The 18,610-nt window shown below is 42.4% G+C and overlaps 1 protein-coding gene and 1 long non-coding RNA gene across 2 annotated transcripts in view; both read right to left on the reverse strand.

The window, feature by feature from the left end:
• LOC124432759 lies at window positions 1-2,120 on the reverse strand. The gene is made up of 5 exons (XM_046981902.1): window positions 2,105-2,120; window positions 2,011-2,051; window positions 1,175-1,946; window positions 201-697; window positions 1-36 (listed from the first exon to the last, which is right to left on the reverse strand). The coding sequence occupies exons 1-4, from the start codon at window positions 2,118-2,120 to the stop codon at window positions 477-479; spliced, it is 1,050 nt and encodes a 349-aa protein (XP_046837858.1). The 3' UTR covers window positions 1-36; window positions 201-476.
• A 96-nt stretch (window positions 2,121-2,216) lies between these two features.
• Window positions 2,217-18,610, reverse strand: part of LOC124428436 — a 24,599-nt gene continuing 8,205 nt past the window's right edge. The window contains exons 2-3 of the long non-coding RNA XR_006943172.1: window positions 5,100-5,218; window positions 2,217-2,632 (exon numbers count right to left, since the gene is read on the reverse strand). This is a non-coding gene — a long non-coding RNA (uncharacterized LOC124428436). The remainder of the gene's footprint in view (window positions 2,633-5,099; window positions 5,219-18,610) is intronic.

Raw genomic sequence — 18,610 nt, forward strand, 5'->3', positions numbered from 1 at the left:
GGAGCTGTCTTTTATACTCATATTTCTTCAGTTTTTCTGTGTATATATATATATATATATATATATATATATATATATATATATTCTAGTATAGTATATATAGTATATATATATATTCTATATATATATATATATATATATATATATATATATATATATAGAAGTCACATATATATATATGTAGAAATTTATGAACGTACACCTGTAAGTTAATACTTCATTTATCAGTAATATCATTATTGAATTCGATTTAATGATATAACTGTAATTTATCAACTTTTCAATACGAATAGATCTTGTTTTACTGTCATTTTCTTTCTTTTTCTTTTTTGTTATTTGTTTTAATATCATTTTCTTTCTTTTTTCCTTTTTTTTTTCTTTTTTTCTAATCGTCGAACTTTTATTTCGTGTTGATGATAAGATTTGATATCGGTGGTATGGTTCCTGTTGATGATCAAGAATGTAGATGGACGATTTCAATTCGTCGCTGACAAGAGGATAAAAGAAGATAGGGGGAAGATAGTCTCGATCTCGATCGCGAATTTTCGAAGACAACGTATATCCGGGGATCTCGATCGTTCGGCGAAGAAAGAAGTAGTTTTTCCTTCAAACGACGTTCTGCCTGGGTCAGCCGGATCTTTCCTTGTGTCCGTGTCCAAGTACCTCCACCCCTTACTCTTGCGGAGCGACGTTCCACCTCGAGAAAACATCCCTTACGTAAGAATCGATACGCGTAGGAGGGGATGAGCGGAGAGCTAAAGGGGCAGAACTGCAAAGAGAGAGAAAAAGAGAGAGAGATAGAGGAAGAGAAGGAAGGGTATATGAAAACGGGGGTGAAGAAGAAGGAAAAGGGAGAGAGAAAGGGAAAGAGAGAGAGAGAGAGAGAGAGACAGAGAAAGAGAGAGTACCAGTGCCATTTCAGAGTACCCTTCGCGATCTTCCTCGAGCGCCGGAAACATTCCTTATCCTCGAGGTACCTCGAGATTCCTCTTCGAAAACTGCAGATATATATATATATATATATATATATATATATATATATATATATATATATATATATATATATATATATATATATGTATATATATATATCTATATATATAGAAGATTCTCTCTCTCTCTATATATATATACATACATACATACATACATATATATATGTAGTTCTTCTTACCGAGGGCATCTTTATTTTTTCTTTCGTCGTCCTTTCCATCAACCTCGATCTCTACCTTTTCTATCTTTCTTTTTTTTTTCTTTCTTGTGTAAGATTTTCCACTCTCGTAGAACGGAAGAGCGAAAGATCGTTCCTCAGACGACCTGCACGTTTCGTGACGCGTAGGAGAGAACGTTGTAGGATGCTCGAAGGTTGGGCCACGTTGTGGGGGTGGATGAGGCGGCGCGGAAGAAAGGGGGTCAGAGGGGTCAGAGAGGAGGTGGGTGGTTGAAGCTGGTGTTACGGTGCTGTCGAGGGTGAGGAGGAGCTGATGTTGCTGGAAGGAGGAAGAGAAAGAGGAGGAAGAGGTGGAGGAGGAGGAGGAGGAGGAGGAGGAGGAGGAGGAGGAAGAGGGTGTTTGTTCGGGACGATAGTGTAAGACGGTGACGTGCACATCCCTTGCAAGCCTGCCAGTCTGCCAGCCAGAGTCTGCCTCCTGCCTCTGCTGCCTTCGCTGCCACTGGAAATGGAGGGTGGCTTCAACCCTTAGGTCGGCTGCAACGTGCTGGTGTGAGTGAACGCGGGAGGTGGTGAAGGCGACGTGAAACGATGGAACGACGTGGATGGCGGGTTGCGAAGGGAAGAGAGTAAGAGAGTGAGGGTAAGAGTAAGGGTGAGAGAGAGTGTGTGTGTGTGTGTGAGAGAGAGAGAGAGAGGGTAAGAGAGAGTGAAAGAGGGAGAAAGGGAAGCGAAGGTGGAAGAGTCGGAGCGGTAGCCGGGGGGTGTAGAGGCGCTAGTGGAGTCGTTGGAAGAGTTGGGAGGGGCTAACGAAGTGAACGACGGAGAAAGAGAATAACAGACTCACCTCTACGCCGTAGTAGCCAGGGGCCGAGGAGGACTTTGGCGGTCCGCAGCAGAGCTGCCTTAATTATCGTCGAGTTTCCTCCAAACTTCCTGTCCTTTCCATCCTCTCTGTCTGTCTGTCTGTTTGTCTCTCTCTCTCTCTCTCTCTCTCTCTCTCTCTCTCTCTCTCTCTCTCTCTCTGTTTCTTTAAATCTGCCTCTTCGAGTTATCTATCTGTCTTTCCATCTCCTTCTATACATTTCTATATGTATTTTTCCTTTTTCCTCCGTGTCCCTTTGCATCGTTTCTCCTACTTACTTACTATTTACTACCTTCGACATCTTTACCTTTTCTTTCAAAATCTCCATCTTCTCGCTTGTCGAAAGGATGGCGGAAAGGTAGAATTAAAGTTGTCGAACGAGAAGAAAACTGAAGTTTCCTCGAGAATATGTAATGTCTTTGCATGCCAACCAAGTTCGATATCAAATGTCCGGTATTCCTTACTTTTTTTTTTTTTATTCTCTTATGATGATTCCTCGGAACGTTGAAATCCCTCCGAGAATTTGGAATGATCTGATTTCCATATTTGGTATAATTGTCTATTTTTTCCGCAGATATCGTTGATCCAGTATGTTTCTGTGAAACATATGAGAAAGAATTTTTATGATAATTCAAAACATAGGAATGAATGGTTACGATTTCGATCAATGAATCATGCAACGTCCTTTTCATATATGCGTTTAGAGCTATTATGTAGATCGCGTTTTCCATTAGAGTTCATCTTGCAATATTCTCTAATCCTATACTTACAATCAGATAGGAATTAATGTCTCTTAAGTACAGAACCAGCAGGTATAGACCTTAAAGAAACCTTAAACTTTCAGGCTCGCGTGCTCTGCTTGCTACAGTTACTCGCGTTACCTTCATCTCGGATTCCCAAAGATTCTAGGAATTTCTATTGACGGCTAGTAACATTTAGGTGTTAGACTGAAAAGTTATGTTTCGTACCTCTTTCAGACGAAGGTGGTCGAGTTGAGAACGTAGAAGGAGAAGGTGAAGAAGAGAAGAAAAAGAGAAGAAAAAGAGAAGAAAAAGAGAAGAAAAAGAAAAAGTAAAAGAAAAAGAAAAAGAAGAAGAAGAAGAAGAAAAAGGTATGAGAGAGATAATACAAAGGTATGAGAAAGATGGAATAGAAGTATGAGAGTTGTTATATGAGGGAGGTAAGAAGAAAGGTGGATCGTACAACCTTTTCTGGATTTTGGAATTTTACGAGCACGTCGTGCGTCCCTGAAGCGAGAAGGCGAAGGCATAGGAAGGTACGACGACGTCGGATGACGGTAGTGTTCCAGTGAGACGGTGAGTGTAGGGGAGCGAGAGGGGTTGGTGGTGCTCGTAAGAGGATAGAACCGTGGGTAGAGAACGAAATAGAGAGAAAGAGAGAGAGAGAGAGAGAGAGAGAGAAAGAGAGAGTGGAGAAAGAGAGAAGGAGAAAGAGCGAGAGAATGAGACAGGGGAGATGAGGGAAGAGAAGAGTGAGACGAGCAGTAGAGTAGAAGGAAGAGGATGAGCAGGAGGATGAGAAGGGGGTGGAAACGTAGAGGAAGAGAGTAGAAGGGAAGGCGGGAAAGGAGAGGTACGGTAGAGTTCTGGCGATGCTACGGCAGTAGGGTGAGTTACCAAGGACTCGAGGACTCAACCCTCTTTTCTGGACTCACACCCTCGCACATCTCGGCTCGACTCTGAGCACCTGCACCCCTCCGCACTTTCCTCCCCTTTTTCCTCCTCCTCCCTCTTACTCTCCTCCACAGTACTACGATCTCAACGTCTCCTTCCTCTTCTTACCCTCATCCTTTCTCTCTCTCTCTTTCTGCACAACAGCAGACACGGCACATTGCCCGGAGTGCTGCGTTGTTGCCTTCAAGGCGCCCCCACGTTTAATTTTGTATAACTATCCGGCGTGCATTACGAAAGTTGCCGCGAAACTCTATCTCTACCTCTCTCTCTTCATCTCTCACTTGTTCGTTCACTCGTTCGCTGGCTCATTCTATTTCTCTCTCTCTGTTCCTCTCTTTCTCTTTCTCTCTCTCTCTCTCTCTCTCTCTTTCTCTCTATTTCAACCCTCTCGCCGGCAGCGCAGACACGGCCACCGACGTGGCCCACCCGCTCGATTAACCCCCGTGCGCGCTTTTCGCGCGTTGCTACTATGAAAATTGTTTTTCGCTTGTCCCCGTCGACCCGGTTCACCGGTTCGTTTTTTGTTTTGCCGTACAGCCACTGTCCCGGCGTGGTCGACGCCATTCGAATTAGCGTTTTATTCCGAGATTTACGGGGCTAGTTACCCTGAAATATACAGTGCTCTCTCTCCCTTTCTCTTCCTCTTTTCCTCTCTCTCTTTGATTCTCTTTTTCTCTCTTCCTCTCTTTTTCTATATTTCTCTCGCTTTCTAACACATACGTAACATCGCAATTTAGTCTAGTATTTAATTTATCCGACGAGGGAGAAAGAATGAAACTGTACTATTCTTATGAAGACGTTCTCATTACTCATCGTTCCATTTCAATCAAAAAGAAGTGGCTATTAGTTAAAACTTTTTATAATCCTCTTTAATATCATAGAGACATCATTCCTTAGTCTTACACATCATAGAATGCGAAGCCCGAGGTATAAGATGTCCCTAAAGATCGACGATCGATTCCTTTTCTAACGTTATACGTCCCTGTGCGCGAGCGTGCATTGCCTTCTGGCTGCATTCACCTAAACTCACCCTCGTATCAGGCAGCAATGGGGACAGCATGGAATACGAGAGAGATAGGGAGAATGAGAGCGAGAGAGAGAGAGAGAGATAGATAGATAGGTAGATAGAGAGAGAGAGAGAGAGAGAGAGAGAGAGAGAGAGAGAGAGAGAGAGTACTCGGTAACGCAGCAACAGCAGCAATAGCGACAGCTTCCACGATGGCAGAGTAGGGTCTTCTGACAGCAAATCGATCGAATGCTATAATTTATACCATATCCTACTCGTCCCTCTAGGGGTACCCACCTACGTGGCACGCACCCCTCTCCACCTTCTCCACCTCCACCTCCAACTCCCACAACTTCCACCTACCCCCTGCCGTGAATAGTCATCGTCCGAGTATTCCGGCCGGTGCAATGGTGAGCGAGTGGGCGAGCGGATAATGGGGAAACCGTCATTGCGAAGGGCCCGGTGCACCACAGAGGGGGATTCTGCAATAGAGAGAGAGATAGAGATAGAGAGAGAGAGAGAGAGAGAGAGAGAGAGAGAGAAAGAGAGAGAGAGCAAATGCACTGGCGCTGTGAGTGAACGTGCATGCACGATATCGAGGTAGCCAACGTGAACGAAGACCAACATCGGACGCGACGCGGTGGTCAAACTTGACCGGTTGAATCGACCTAGGCCTCCTCCGCGTGCATTCGTGCATCGATGCATCTATGCATCCGTGCGTGCGTGACTATGAGCGAGCTCGCGTGTACGCAGCGAGCCCGACGATACACGAGCTACGCCCACGAATGTATTCGTGTTACTTGCCTTTGCTTTTGCTTTTGCTTCGGGTACCGTTGATTGCGACACCAGGAAAAATGTATCCTCTTTTGTCCCATCTCCCGCACTCTACACGCTCCTTTTTCTTTGCTTTACGTTATTTTTTTATTGCTATATATATTATATATATTTTATACATTTTCTTTTTATGGTTTTATTTTTGTACCTAATTAATTTGTCCTCTTAACGGCAGATTTGATCATGTACATTCATGCCTGTCATTGCTACAAAGTAATTTTCTTTTTATTTTATTATATAAGCAAGTATCATATTATTTTATCAGATTTTTGTTATCCATCATTGTTAATAAGAAATATGATCTAACTCTTAAAAACTTAACCTTTTATTAGAAACACTATAAACGTTGGGGCATTGTTCATATGTAACGATGAGTTCGGTCTTCAACGCGGATTGTAAAAAGTATTTAACATTCGATTGTAATTTAAACTGAAATTCCATTGCTTTTCCCACTCTTTCTCTCTCTCGCCCTCTTTCTATCTCTCTTTCTCTCTTTCTATTTGCTAGAAGAGTAAGCTCTGACCATGTACTCGTATGTAGCCCGGACGGCAGACTGTTTCAATTTCGTTTTTCCGATTATTCGAGCGAATATTTCGAGCTGATATTCCTTCAGCGTTTTTGATGATACACACATATATGTATATATATACATATATATATATATATATGTATTTATATACATATGTACATATGTACACATATATATAACTGTTGGCAATGACGATGACAATGCTCTCGCTTGCACTAATAGTTTTTTGAATGATTCCGGTTCCACGTTATATTTATAATGTTTCATACGATATATGAACAAAGGTGAAGAAAGAGAGAAAGAGAAAGAGAGGATAAGTATTGACATGAACCGCACAGTAGTTGTTCGATCCAACAGTCGCGTTTTATCGACGATGAGAATCGCGTTGATGCGTCATCTCGACTGTCATATCGAGCTGGCGATCGACGAAAAAAATGTGCAACAATCCGTTTCGCTGCCATCGGAAATTTTAGTTCCATCCTCTCTTTCTCTCTTTTCCCTTTCTCTCTTTCTCTTTCTGTCTTTCTCTCTCTCTCTCTCTCTCTCTCTCTCTCTCTCTCTCTCTCTCTCTCTCTCTCTCTCTTTCTTTCACCCTCATCCCCACTCCCTTTCGATTCCGGTCGACGATGAAACTTTTAACCACGCTTTTACATCTGTTGAAGTCACTCGGGCAGCTTCGACACATATACCTTGACACCCTTTGACACGTACAGTCTCCCTCAAAATTCATTTTTTTCGATCATCCTACCATTTCTGTTTCTCTCTCTCTCTCTCTTTCTTTCTCTCTTTCTCGCTCTCTTATAACCCATACCTACTCTAGTGTCCAGAACAACATGCCCTCGTTTAATGAAATGAATTCCAACTTTGTCGAAATTCCTGCGATATTATTCCGTTACCACCATTTCGCATAAGTGTCATTGGTCGGATATTCTTTGCTCGTTGCTGGTTGGTATCAAATGATGAGATCGTAATGACAAGATATTATATTTTCTGCGTTATCTTTTGATCAATCGTTATTTAACACGATCGTTCAAAATGAACTACCGAGTTGTCTGTATCCTCATAATTTGTGTCATTGAACGAAACTCGTAAAATCGATCGTCACTAAAAGAAGTAGGAGAGAGAGAGGGAGACAAAAAGACAGAGAGAGAGAGAGAGACAGAGAGAGAGAGAGAGAAACTCGTCAGGCTTGTTTAACGTGCATTCAAAGAAACTTTTCGATGCGTTCGTTCATTGTACACCCGGTACATGCGCGCATACATAGGTGAATTCGCACGTGCGGCAAGCAACGGCAGCAGTCGGGCGTAATTCAGATCATCTTTCGTGGGCGTGTGTCAGGAACGTCTGTGTGATACGCTGCTATCGATGTGTTCGTGAGTTTGGCGCTATGCGAAGAGGAAGGGGATCTGGAACATGAGGGTAGGGATGTTCCACTACCTAAAGGGGTTCTCAATCTTTCTCTATCGAACGCTTGTGATCTACTACTCCGATATATTTCTTTTGTTACAATGAAAGAAAAGTTCTTCTTCCTTTTGATCTTTCTTCTTTTTTTTTTTTATTTACACGTAAGTATACAGTGTGAATGTTTGTTGTTCGGCGATTCTATGAAAAGAAGCATCGTTTGTTCATTACTTCTCTTTCTTCCTACCTCTCTCTCTCTCACTCTCTCTCTCTCTCTCTTTCAATCTGTTTCTCTCTCTCTTTCTCCCTCTCTCTATTTTTCTCTATGTTCTTTTTCCGTTTCCAAAATCCAATAAGCATTCCGATATTTATGAAATTAATTGCGTAAACGATATGGAACGCGTTTCGAAGGATTTAATATTCGATCGGCGATGAGCGATAATTAGCGTTAATTAATAACGAATACTGGCCGATAAAAATACGATCGTGGTATCATCGAACGATTCCGAGAATAATTTCAAATCGTTCGCTTGGTCGTTCAGCCGATCGGGAAAATTCGGACGACGTCGATTCTATGGGTATTCTATTCGCGAAAGACTTAAAATTGATGACGAATTAATCGATCGATACTTGACTTCCGTTGTGCTGATTAAATCGAATTCGAGATATAAATTTACGAGAGGAAATCTTTATGGGATATTCAAATCTAATAACTATTTCGTTACGATCATTGATCTGGGTTGCAAAAGAAATAAAGAGAAAAAAAAGAAATGAGGAGATAAACAGATAGAAAAAATGAAAAAAAAAAGAAAAAAGAAAAAGAAAGATAAATATAAGAGATTCAACTTTTTATCATTGGCACGGATTTCGGAGTCTGAATCGAGCACATTGCGGTAGGAACGTCGTGTCGGTATTTAAGGGTGCTACAATTAAAGCTGAAATTTACTAGCCATTAATAATAAGGGATTGACAAGGGGGATGGGAGGAAAACGCTGGAGGTATACTCTTGACATCGTCGACGAACATGAACTACGGATGTGCACGCATTTCGCATAACCTATATCGAGCAACGAATAGCATAACACAACGCAATAATCGTAACTCCATTTTCGGCAGATCGCTTTTATAACGTCAGCTTATTTCCATAAAAAGAGAATTGTAAAGTACTTTTTTCTCGGGTTGCGTTTATGTAGATGGTTATTCCTAAAGTTGCTTCGATCTTCGTAACGATAAATAAATTGGAAGAGTTGGCTTCCGATCTTTACTTAATTTCGCGAATATTTCGATTTTATTTGTGTCACACTTTCACATTATTTCAATAACTACATCTATTTGGAAAATTTTCATTTCGCATTAATTCATTCATTGCATTCGTCAATTCGACGTCCAATTGATAGAAAAAAAAGTAGAGATGTATAGATACTTGCATACAATGGTTCGAAATATGTATATCGTAAACAAGATTTCTCTCTTTCTCTCTCTCTCTCTCCTCCTCTCCCTTGATTTTATTCCACCATCAATCAATAATTTCTTTACCGTACGTAACTTACTAGCAGAAATAGCGAAGTCAGGTGAAACGTGGATGGTACGGTTATGCTGTAATTATGAATATAAATCGGTGAATGATGGCGCTGAAAATGAACAAGCGAGAGAGAGAGAGCGAGAGAGAGAGAGAGAAGGGTTAGGAAAGGGTAGATTCATGGATTCAGGGATGATGGTAGAAGGAAGATGAAAATGGCAAGAAAAAGAGAGTGAGATAGAGAATAGGGTTGGGTAAGGGATGAAAATGAGGAAGGGAATCCAACGTTTGCCGTCTTTTAATTTTAATTAAAGAAGGACATTTAAAGAGAGACAGAGAGAGAGAAAGAGAGAGAGAGAGGATGATGAGAACTCGTGAAGTTTCCATCTGGCTTTTACAGGTTGTTGGAAAAACAGATGCTTTTTGTTTTGCACGACGAATATTCTTCTTTTTCTGAGTTTTCTTTATTTCTTTTTGCAGCGTGTTTAATTCAATTACTTATTATATGTTCACTTACTATTAATGATACAGATAATCTGACAATGGTTCATAATTCATGTTTTTTTGTACTTTCTTAATTAACCTTACTTAATCAACCTAACATCGTCTGTTTATGTCGCTAACAAACGATAGACTCTTAAAAGATTCTTTCTCTTTCTGCTTTTCGTTTTTTGTTTTCTTCGTTTTTTCTTTCCCCGTTGTCCAAGGTGAGCCATTACGAAAGAATCTGTACACTAAAGCTCGATACTACTTTTCCTTCCCATTAGGCGGGATAGCACGAATCTGAAGATATGTTTCTAGTTTGAAAGCCGAACAATAGTCCTGGCTAGCTCCCAACATTAAGGCTCATTCACAACGGTCGTTATCGCTAACACGCTTGCAGTTATTGTTGGATATTGTTCAGAATGCAATGCGTTTCTAGGAGAGAGGGCCGACGGTCATTGCTGCCCTCCGGCGAGAGAGGAAAGACTGGGGGTTGCTTTGCACCCCTTGCATTGGCGCACCCCTCGTCGGTCAGGTCGATATGCGTGTATACGTGGGGGGGCACAAGTTGTGAACTGGTTTGCCTGCTAGCTGGACTTGCAGTCGAGCGTTGGAAAGTAAAAAAAAAGACAAAGAAAAATACCAAAAATCTCTTCCATTCGTTTTTCACTCATATCATTTTCAAGAATCAAAACTTGATAGGCCTTTCTTTTCAAAAGTAACCTGTGAATTTGAAATGATCAATATTACGAATTAACACAAATTTGTAGATTTTACTTAGGATGTTCCTAGCATACTGTAATGATTCGTATTTAATATTGATAAATATAAACATGAATATATATATATATATATATATATATATATGTACATATGTATATATATATTATATGTATATATGTATATATATATATATGTACATATGTTTATATATATTATATGTATATATATATATATATGTACATATGTATATATATATTATATGTATATATGTGTATATATATATATATATATATATATATATTATATATATAACTACATTATATGTATATATGTATGTGTAAGTGAATGTATCTTTATGTAATGCGTCATAAAAATTTATACTTGTTTACAGGATGCTTACACCGTCGTGATAGCTTCGACGTCTGAAAGTGCGTTTCTAGTCGAATATGTTTCTCGAACGAAAGCACGGTACGTTCGATGATGATGTATCTCGAATGGTATACTCTCAATTTATATATCAGATATATAAATATATATATAGATAGATAGATACATACATACATGCATACATACATAAATATATCCATCTTCTTTCCTTTCGATCTTTCGTCCAATTTACCTAATCACTGATAGCTGATATCCTCGTTCTCGATTTTGGAATTTTAATGAGAAGTGATATAATATCCTTTAAGAAGGCAAGGATGTACTCGAAAGACGATAGAAGTGTCATGGCAAAATACTACAATTATGAAGAAATAAGGAAAGAAGTCAGGGTCCATCCTATATTCACCCAACCATCATAGATACAACGAATGCCCGATTTCTGTTTCTTCTTCATTCTCTCTTTCTCTCTCTCTCTCTTTCTCTCGAAGCATTTAATCCGTAACTTCGGCGCTCGGTGTCCCCCGGGGGTGCGTTCTCTTTGGTTTTCCGCGCGCAACAATAAGTTTTCTCCCCCAGATGCAAGCCTGTCAACAAGGCACAATTGGCGGGAGCGAGGGGGGAACGGTGGAAGAGAGGAGCTTGGAAAAGAGGTGGTGAGTTCTCTGGTCCCGCGTTTTACTCCCTCTAACCTCCCACTGTCCACCCTTTTTCCACCCTGCGCCATACTCCGAGCGTACCACCGTAAACCCCCTACACGTTACTCCCAACTCATCCCATTCCCTGTATGCTGTGATTGCACTGCCCGGGAGCGATATTGGGGTGCGTATGGATCGGCAGGGTGTACTTCGCCCTCTATCTTCTCTATTCTGTCTGTCTTTCTCTCTCTCTTTCTCTCTTTCTCTTTCTCTCTTTCTCTCTCTCCTTCTCTCTCTCTCTCTCCCTCTCTCACTCTGACGTTATATCACTGGGTATATGTCTTCTATATACCTACTATGTATTTGACCGACCTTCTATAACTTCTCCGACTCTAGTTTCCTGCCTTCGACTCTTGGGTTCAATCTACGTCACCTACTCCACATCCTACTTCGTATCTCCTTCTTTCTCTTCTTTCTTTTCTGTTCCTCCATTTTCTTCTTCTTCTTCTTTTAGGATGAGGGACTTTGTGGACAAGGATGACTCAGAAAAGGAAGGAAGGAAGGAAGGAAGGAAGGAACTCGGTAGAATTGCCACGTAGGAATTACCGACATCGGATACGTCAACGAAGGCGAGCATGCGACTCGTGCTCGAGCAGCCACCCTTAAGAATTTTCCTACGACAACGAGGAAAGTAATCCCGGACTACTGATATTCTTCATCGTAGGGGATTGAAATATTTGGCGAGGTTTTTGAAAGGGGAAAATCTACTTTTCGAACGTCTTATTCTGAATGAGTTAACGTTACGTACGTACGTATATATGTAAGAGTGTTCCTCTCCATGTGTGTATTCGTGTGGATAAGATGAACGACTTCGTTTTCTTTCCGTTTTTTAGTAAGAACTTTCTTTCCGTTGTTGAGAAGAAGCTAGCACGCACGAAAACGTGATTCTTTTTCCTTATTTTTTCTCTCTTTCTTTTTTTCTCTCTCTTCCTCCTCTCTTCCACTTTTTATACGGACGGTGGAAAAAATACTATAACGAGAAGCGACGTTGTACGCGTTACTTCAACGTCGTGCTCGCATTATCGTCGAAATCGATGCTTTCAAGCATGCACGATGAAAGAAATGTCCTCAGCTCGAACAGATCAGAAATTCTTTATCACAGTCGTCGATTCCAGTCGCGACGATGCATTCCATAATCGCATTTCTTTGATTATTTTGTCGAGTCTCATCGTAGATAGGTACGTACTAAAATACCGATATATTATCAATGATAATATCCCAGATACTTCTTTCTCCGTGATCTCCTTATACGAGCTAAATGGAAAGTATGTATGAGAATAGAACGGCCAGAAGCGGGAAGGGGAAATGGGAAAGAGAGAAGTGCTACGAACGATTAGATTCTCCCTAAACTCCATTTTCGTTGAACGCATCTCCGAAATTACTGATATTAGATATCTACCTAAAGGACGGACATACATCCTGCGAAGTAATCGTGCCTGAGTAATTGACTCATCCCTTCGTTCGTTCATCCCCTTTACTCGTAGAAAGGAGAAGAAGATGCCCGGATTATCGTTCTAGTCCAAGGAATCGTACGTGCCCTCCATTTGTGAATCAGAAAGCCGCTCGATAGAAGATAAGACCTGGCTAAGAGTGAAATTTTGTTCGGACGTCAAAAGAGAGAAACTTTACTTTTGCAAGAAGTAAATGGTAACGAGTACGTTGATAACTTTCTAGGGTTCGATCAAAGCTTTTGTTCCTTTCACGATGAACGATCTCTCTTTCTCTTTCTCACTCTCTCTCGCTTTATCTCACTCTCTTGTACACGATGGATGCATCTCATCTCTGTTAACCCGCGAATAGAACGTTTCCATCGTGTTCAGCTTGCACAGTCGCATTCCTCATTAAGCCAGTGGACGTCGTGAGCGAGCTGCAGCGGACATTAGCAATATTGTACATCGCCACTCTGGAGCGTACGAAGAGGACGTACAATTTAGTCGTTTGCCGGGTGACAAAGGGTACCTTCAGGACGCGTTCCTCGTTACACCGACGCTCGCTGGCCAGGGGATCATTGTCTAGCGTGGCTGACTACTCACGAGAGGAGTCTCTACGTACATCTACGTTTATATGTGTATGTGTATGTGTGTACGTGTGCACACATGTGTATGTAGATGTGTTCATGCATAACGTATGTACGTAGGTAGAGAGAAACGGTGGAGGGAAGGGGAGGGTGGATTTGAGTCGTACATAGGAGGACACATTGGGTGGTACGACTGTTCGTACTCCGTTTTCATTCTGACCCAAGCGAGCAACCCCTCTATCCACCGTTGGCTCCTCTAACCGGTCACACTTTGTACCGCGTAGTCGTGGGAGGTGGTTGAAGGGTGTGGGGCTTAGAAACGAAAGAGAGAGATAGATAGATAGAGAGAGATAGATAGATAGAGAGAGAGAGAGAGAGAGAGAGAGAGGAAAAGGGGTGCGGCGTTTTGCGGACGAGGTGCAGGAAGGGAGAGAGATAGAAGGGCGCCAAGTATCCCTCCTAACTCTCTAGCCCCCGGGGGTGAAACCAGACTGGCACATTGCTAGTGGAAGTGCCGTGCCTTGGGAGCAGGAGGGTCTACGGATATTACAGGACGCCGAGATATCCAGCCCCCGTCTACCGTCCGACCAAGGACCGACCGTTCGAAGCTAAGGGGTGAAAAGGCGCCCGAAAGGCGGCTAAGGGTAGAGAGACAGATATAACGCACCTACACGAGACCCTTCAACTTCTACACTTATACTCTAATACTATTCTACGAGAAACGTAACTCTGACTTGAATTTCGAGCGACCTGCACGCATCCAAGAAGTCGACGGAAGGCTCGAAAAGTGAGCGAGCTAGGTTTGCTGGAGGGTCTTAGAGCGAGCTTGCGGAAAATGGGGAGTAGAAGGTACTACTACATTCTACTACGGGTAAGTGAGAAAGAGAGAGAGAGAGAGAGAGAGAGAGAGAGAGAGAGAGAGAGAGAGAGAGAGAGAGAGAGATAGAGAGAGAAAGAGAGAGAATGAGAGAGAGTGAGAGAGAGCAAGAGAGAGATTAGCTTCCTTGGTTATTAATAAACGTTTCGCGCGGACCATGATAGCACGTGTAATGGAACGAGGGTAGTTTACCCTTATTACCTCCCTCCTCCCGTCGTTACCTACTGCCGTTGTACCAACGTTTCGTGATCGCACTACCTCTGTCCAAACTCACACCGACTCCCATCCAATGCCCTCCCACCGACTGCTACTGCTTACCTCTTTACTACCTACCGGGATTATTTACTTTTCCATTAAGCGAATGAAACTTCTCTCGACATTCTGCCATTTTAGTGTTTTTTTGGCTAGCTTACAGTCACCTATTCGGATATTTGATAAAATAGGAATATGGACTAATTTATATATGTGTATGTGTATTTTTCAAAGAAGTTTATGTAATTTCATGCTTAATGTTCGCAATACCACCGTCCCATTGATGTTTCCGAACTCATACATTTTTTCAATCGTTCGATCCAATACTCGATAAAGTGGAGTTATCCTCTCCATTCATCGAGCATTTCACTTCGTTGAAATCCCCAAAGTTGCGGCGCGGTGTCTAATCACTTTTTAAACTTTCACCTCGAGGTTAATTGTTCGGTGAGTTGGCGAAAGAAAATAAGCCGATCAAAAAATCAGTAGGGTTAATACAGCGGTTCAATTCTAAACGGTGTTTGTGTCAACGAAGAATGCACAATAAAGAAATATTGGGTCAATTTATTTCTTTATAACGATAAAATAAAACACGATGATCACTGAATTATATTTTACGGACGATCTAATCGTTCATACAATACGAATGATTTTCGAGTAACGTACTATTGACGAACTAATAAGAAATCTTTAAGTAAAGCGATTTCAGAAATCTTCCGTATTGTTAACCGCTAATGACGGTATGGTATCCTTATTAATTTCGACACTTTCGATTCCCCTGTTCAAATCCCCCGATTCGTTTCGTTCCTCTTGTTATCGACGATGCTTTCGTCGCTACCCTACCTCCATTTCCACCCTCATCCACAGGGATCGTTCACCGTTTCCCGTTGTACTCTCTACTGCCAGGAACGAGAATTGTGGAAAAAAAAGAAGAAATGAGAGGAGAGAAAGAAAGAGAAAAAGAAAGAAAGCGATAAAAGTAGAGCAGAGGCAACCGCGAAGTAAGACGTGGCGAAAATACATCGTCGTTGTATATCTTCCTTGACCGTCAGGGGCATAACTCCAGGATGAATCAGTGCTTCTTGGACCACCGCACTGGACCCACCCTCGCAACTCACTCTCTTTCTCTCTCTTTCTCTTTCTCTCTCCCTCTTTCTCTCTCTTTCTTTCTCTTTCTCTTTCTCTCTCTCTCTCTCTCTCTCTCTCTCTCTTTCTCTTTCTCTTTCCCTCTCCCTCTCTCTCTCTCTCTCTCTCTCTCTATCTCTCTTTTATCCACCTCTGCACCCTTCCTGAACCTTGCCTCGCCAGCATTACCGCCCTCTTTTCACCCACCGCCCCCTAGAGCCATCAGGGTAGAAGAGCGGAGCAACCCTCTACCCTGAACCTTCATCAACGGGTCGACCAACCCCACCTTTATCAAGAATCCCCAGCGCAGAAACACCCTTCTTCCCTTCCTCGTCCCTAGCCTTTGTCTATTCCTCTCTCTTCCTCGTTGCCGTTCCTTCCTTGCTTTTCATCTCTCTCTCTCTCTCTCTCTCTCTCTCTCTCTCTCTCTCTCTCTCTCTTTCTCCCTCTTTCTCTTTGCCATCTTCTCATCTTTCCCTGCGGACACCCCTTGCCTCGCTGCTTCTCTTGCTCTCCCTCTGCATTTCCTCCCCTACATCAACCAACCTCCTTCTGCCATCGTGCTTGCTACCTCTTGGACTCTAGATTAACGGAACCCTTGCTGCCTGGAAAAGGGAACTGCTTCGACTCACCTAGTATAATGCTCTTGTCACGCGGATAGAAAGATAAAAGAGACAGACGAAATCATTCCGTCGCTTTGTCCCTTCTGTTCAATCATTTGGATTTTATACGATAACATTTCTATATCATAAAATAAATATAAGAAAACAATATAAAGAGATCCACGATCGATAACATATTACATATAACACCTTCTCGTCGAATTTCCGAGCTAACTATGAATATGTCAAAAATGCTATTCGTTTTTTCATAAACAATGCTACACATCAATAGCACGAAATATCGATTTACAACGTATGTGCACGGTTGCGCGTTTGGGAAACACCATATGCTCGTTCCTAGTGTTTATCTCGGCTTCGTATAATGACTACTCGGCTATTCCAAATATTCATTCATATTCCTACGTACCTACTACTATTTTTTTATTTTTCTCTTTATATAATTCATACATATGTAAAGATATATTGATACGTACGTGAGTATGCACGCTAATTAAACTGTCATGGAAAGTAAAAACATTAAAGACAAAAAAAACCTTGATGTACGTAGTTACTTGGAAGGATCGATTGAATTCAAATTCGAAGAAAAAGAAATGATCCGTTTGTTTGTCGATCCATTGGAAAGTGAGATCTATCGTATATCCTAATTCGTGTATGTGTGTTGCGAACGCGCCTGCGCAATATACTGAGAAGAAAATTTTAAAGCAGACCGCCGCGCCACATCGGATCGATGGGCTCGAAATTGAAAAATAAAAAAAGAAAAGAAAAAAAGAAAAAAAATATTATATCTCCGATTGAAACAGAGCTCGTCGTTGTTCGGTACCACGTGGAAAAGTCGTCATTGTTGGTCACTTTTCTTTGTGAGTTGTAACGTGGTCCATCAGTGTGTCGTTGTGGTTTTAGCGCCTTCCCTCCGTTCGAGCCAGCTTGAACCCTCGGCCGTAGTATAAAACGTATCATTGAAAGGCAATTAATTACCAGGCTGGCCATTTAAATATTTACAAAGGAATACGATATTCCGTATCGGCGAATGCGTCTCGCGCTGTCAATATTTGTTGCATATTGTAGCGGCCCGTTGTCGGGGTACTACGATAAAACATGAATGATGAAATTTTAAACAATAACGCCTATATGTGATCTCCTATGATTTTACAGGTGCTCGCACAATGCAACGGTACCGAGGGCATGTTTAAAAGCGACCGAGAGTTTTTGGGCTCGCGTTTTAAGCGTCGCCGATGTTGAAATTTTCCATCCCCCTTTCCTCTTCCTCCCTATCCTACCCTATGCCCCTACCGCCACCCCTATACGCCACCTGGTCCATTTTTACTCTAGCCCTCGATTCGAAACGATCGAAAATCCCGAACGGATAAACGAATTTCGCTAAACACGCGCTAAAGCACGCCCACCGATGTTCGCCGTCCATTAAAATAGCGAGAACGATATGTATGTAGGTATATCGTAATAACAGATAGATGCGTGCAACATAACCCACATTCGTAGGCATTGTAACGTGGCATAGGTGTATCGAGCAAGAGATAGAGTGATGAGAAGGAATTGGTGGAGAAGGTGGAGGAGGAGGTGGAAGAGGAGGTGGAGGAGGTGGAGGAGGAGGAGGAGGAGGAGTCGAAGGAGGAGAGTAGCGACGTTCCTGCAGGGAAGGTGTTAGGATTTCGAAGTAACGACTGCGTATCTGCTGTTCAACCGGTCGTGGTCATATTTCAAAGTCCCTTTAGGGCTACCGAAGCCCTGGACAACGGCCCAATTTCATGGCGATGCATCGCTACCTGTGATTATCAGCGCGTACCATGTTCGCCGGTCTGAAGCCCAATTCTGCGTCTACAATCAGCCTGACCGACGATATTCGGCGTACATGTATGTCCAGGTTTGCGTAGGAGAGACCGAGATAGAGAGAGAGAGAGAGAGAGAGAGAGAGAGAAAGAGAGAGAGAGAGAGAGAGAGAGAGAGAGAGAGAGAGAGAGAGAGAGAGAGAGTAGAAGCCGAACTAACACGGACGACCACAGTTCCTAGTGTGTCTCTACGTAAGCCTGTGTGTGTATAAGCCTCGTAGCGAGCGAGAAGGGTGAAGTGAGGAAGGGGAGAGGGAGGTAGAGCGTGTGGTTTGTCCGTGCGTACGTGTGTGGCTATATCTACCACTGTGGCTTGCGTCCATTTTGATACCATACTCGCCTATATACCAGATGTATGTAATCGAGTACATAGACAATATATATGACCTATGTACAACCTGGCGCGGGCACATAGGTAGATAGGGTCGGTCGTCGAGTGGTTAGAGGGTTTACGGGGGCAGCAGGAAGAGGAGGAGGAGGAGGATGAAGAGGAGGAAGTTGGGGAGGGTGAGTCGGAGGTAGGCGATGCAGGCGGTAGGTGGATGAAGGGTGAAATAGAGGGGAAGGTGGT

This window comes from Vespa crabro, chromosome 1 (assembly GCF_910589235.1).
Source record: "Vespa crabro chromosome 1, iyVesCrab1.2, whole genome shotgun sequence".
Taxonomy (NCBI): Eukaryota; Metazoa; Arthropoda; class Insecta; order Hymenoptera; family Vespidae; genus Vespa; species Vespa crabro.

Coding starts and splice junctions, on each gene's coding strand:
- LOC124432759 (XM_046981902.1), bottom strand. Junction 1,947..2,010: donor TACGGCGTAGAGGTGAGTCT/GTTATTCTCTTT, acceptor CGACTCCACTAG/CGCCTCTACACCCCCCGGCT. Junction 698..1,174: donor AAAAAATAAAGATGCCCTCG/GTAAGAAGAACT, acceptor TGTTTTCTCGAG/GTGGAACGTCGCTCCGCAAG.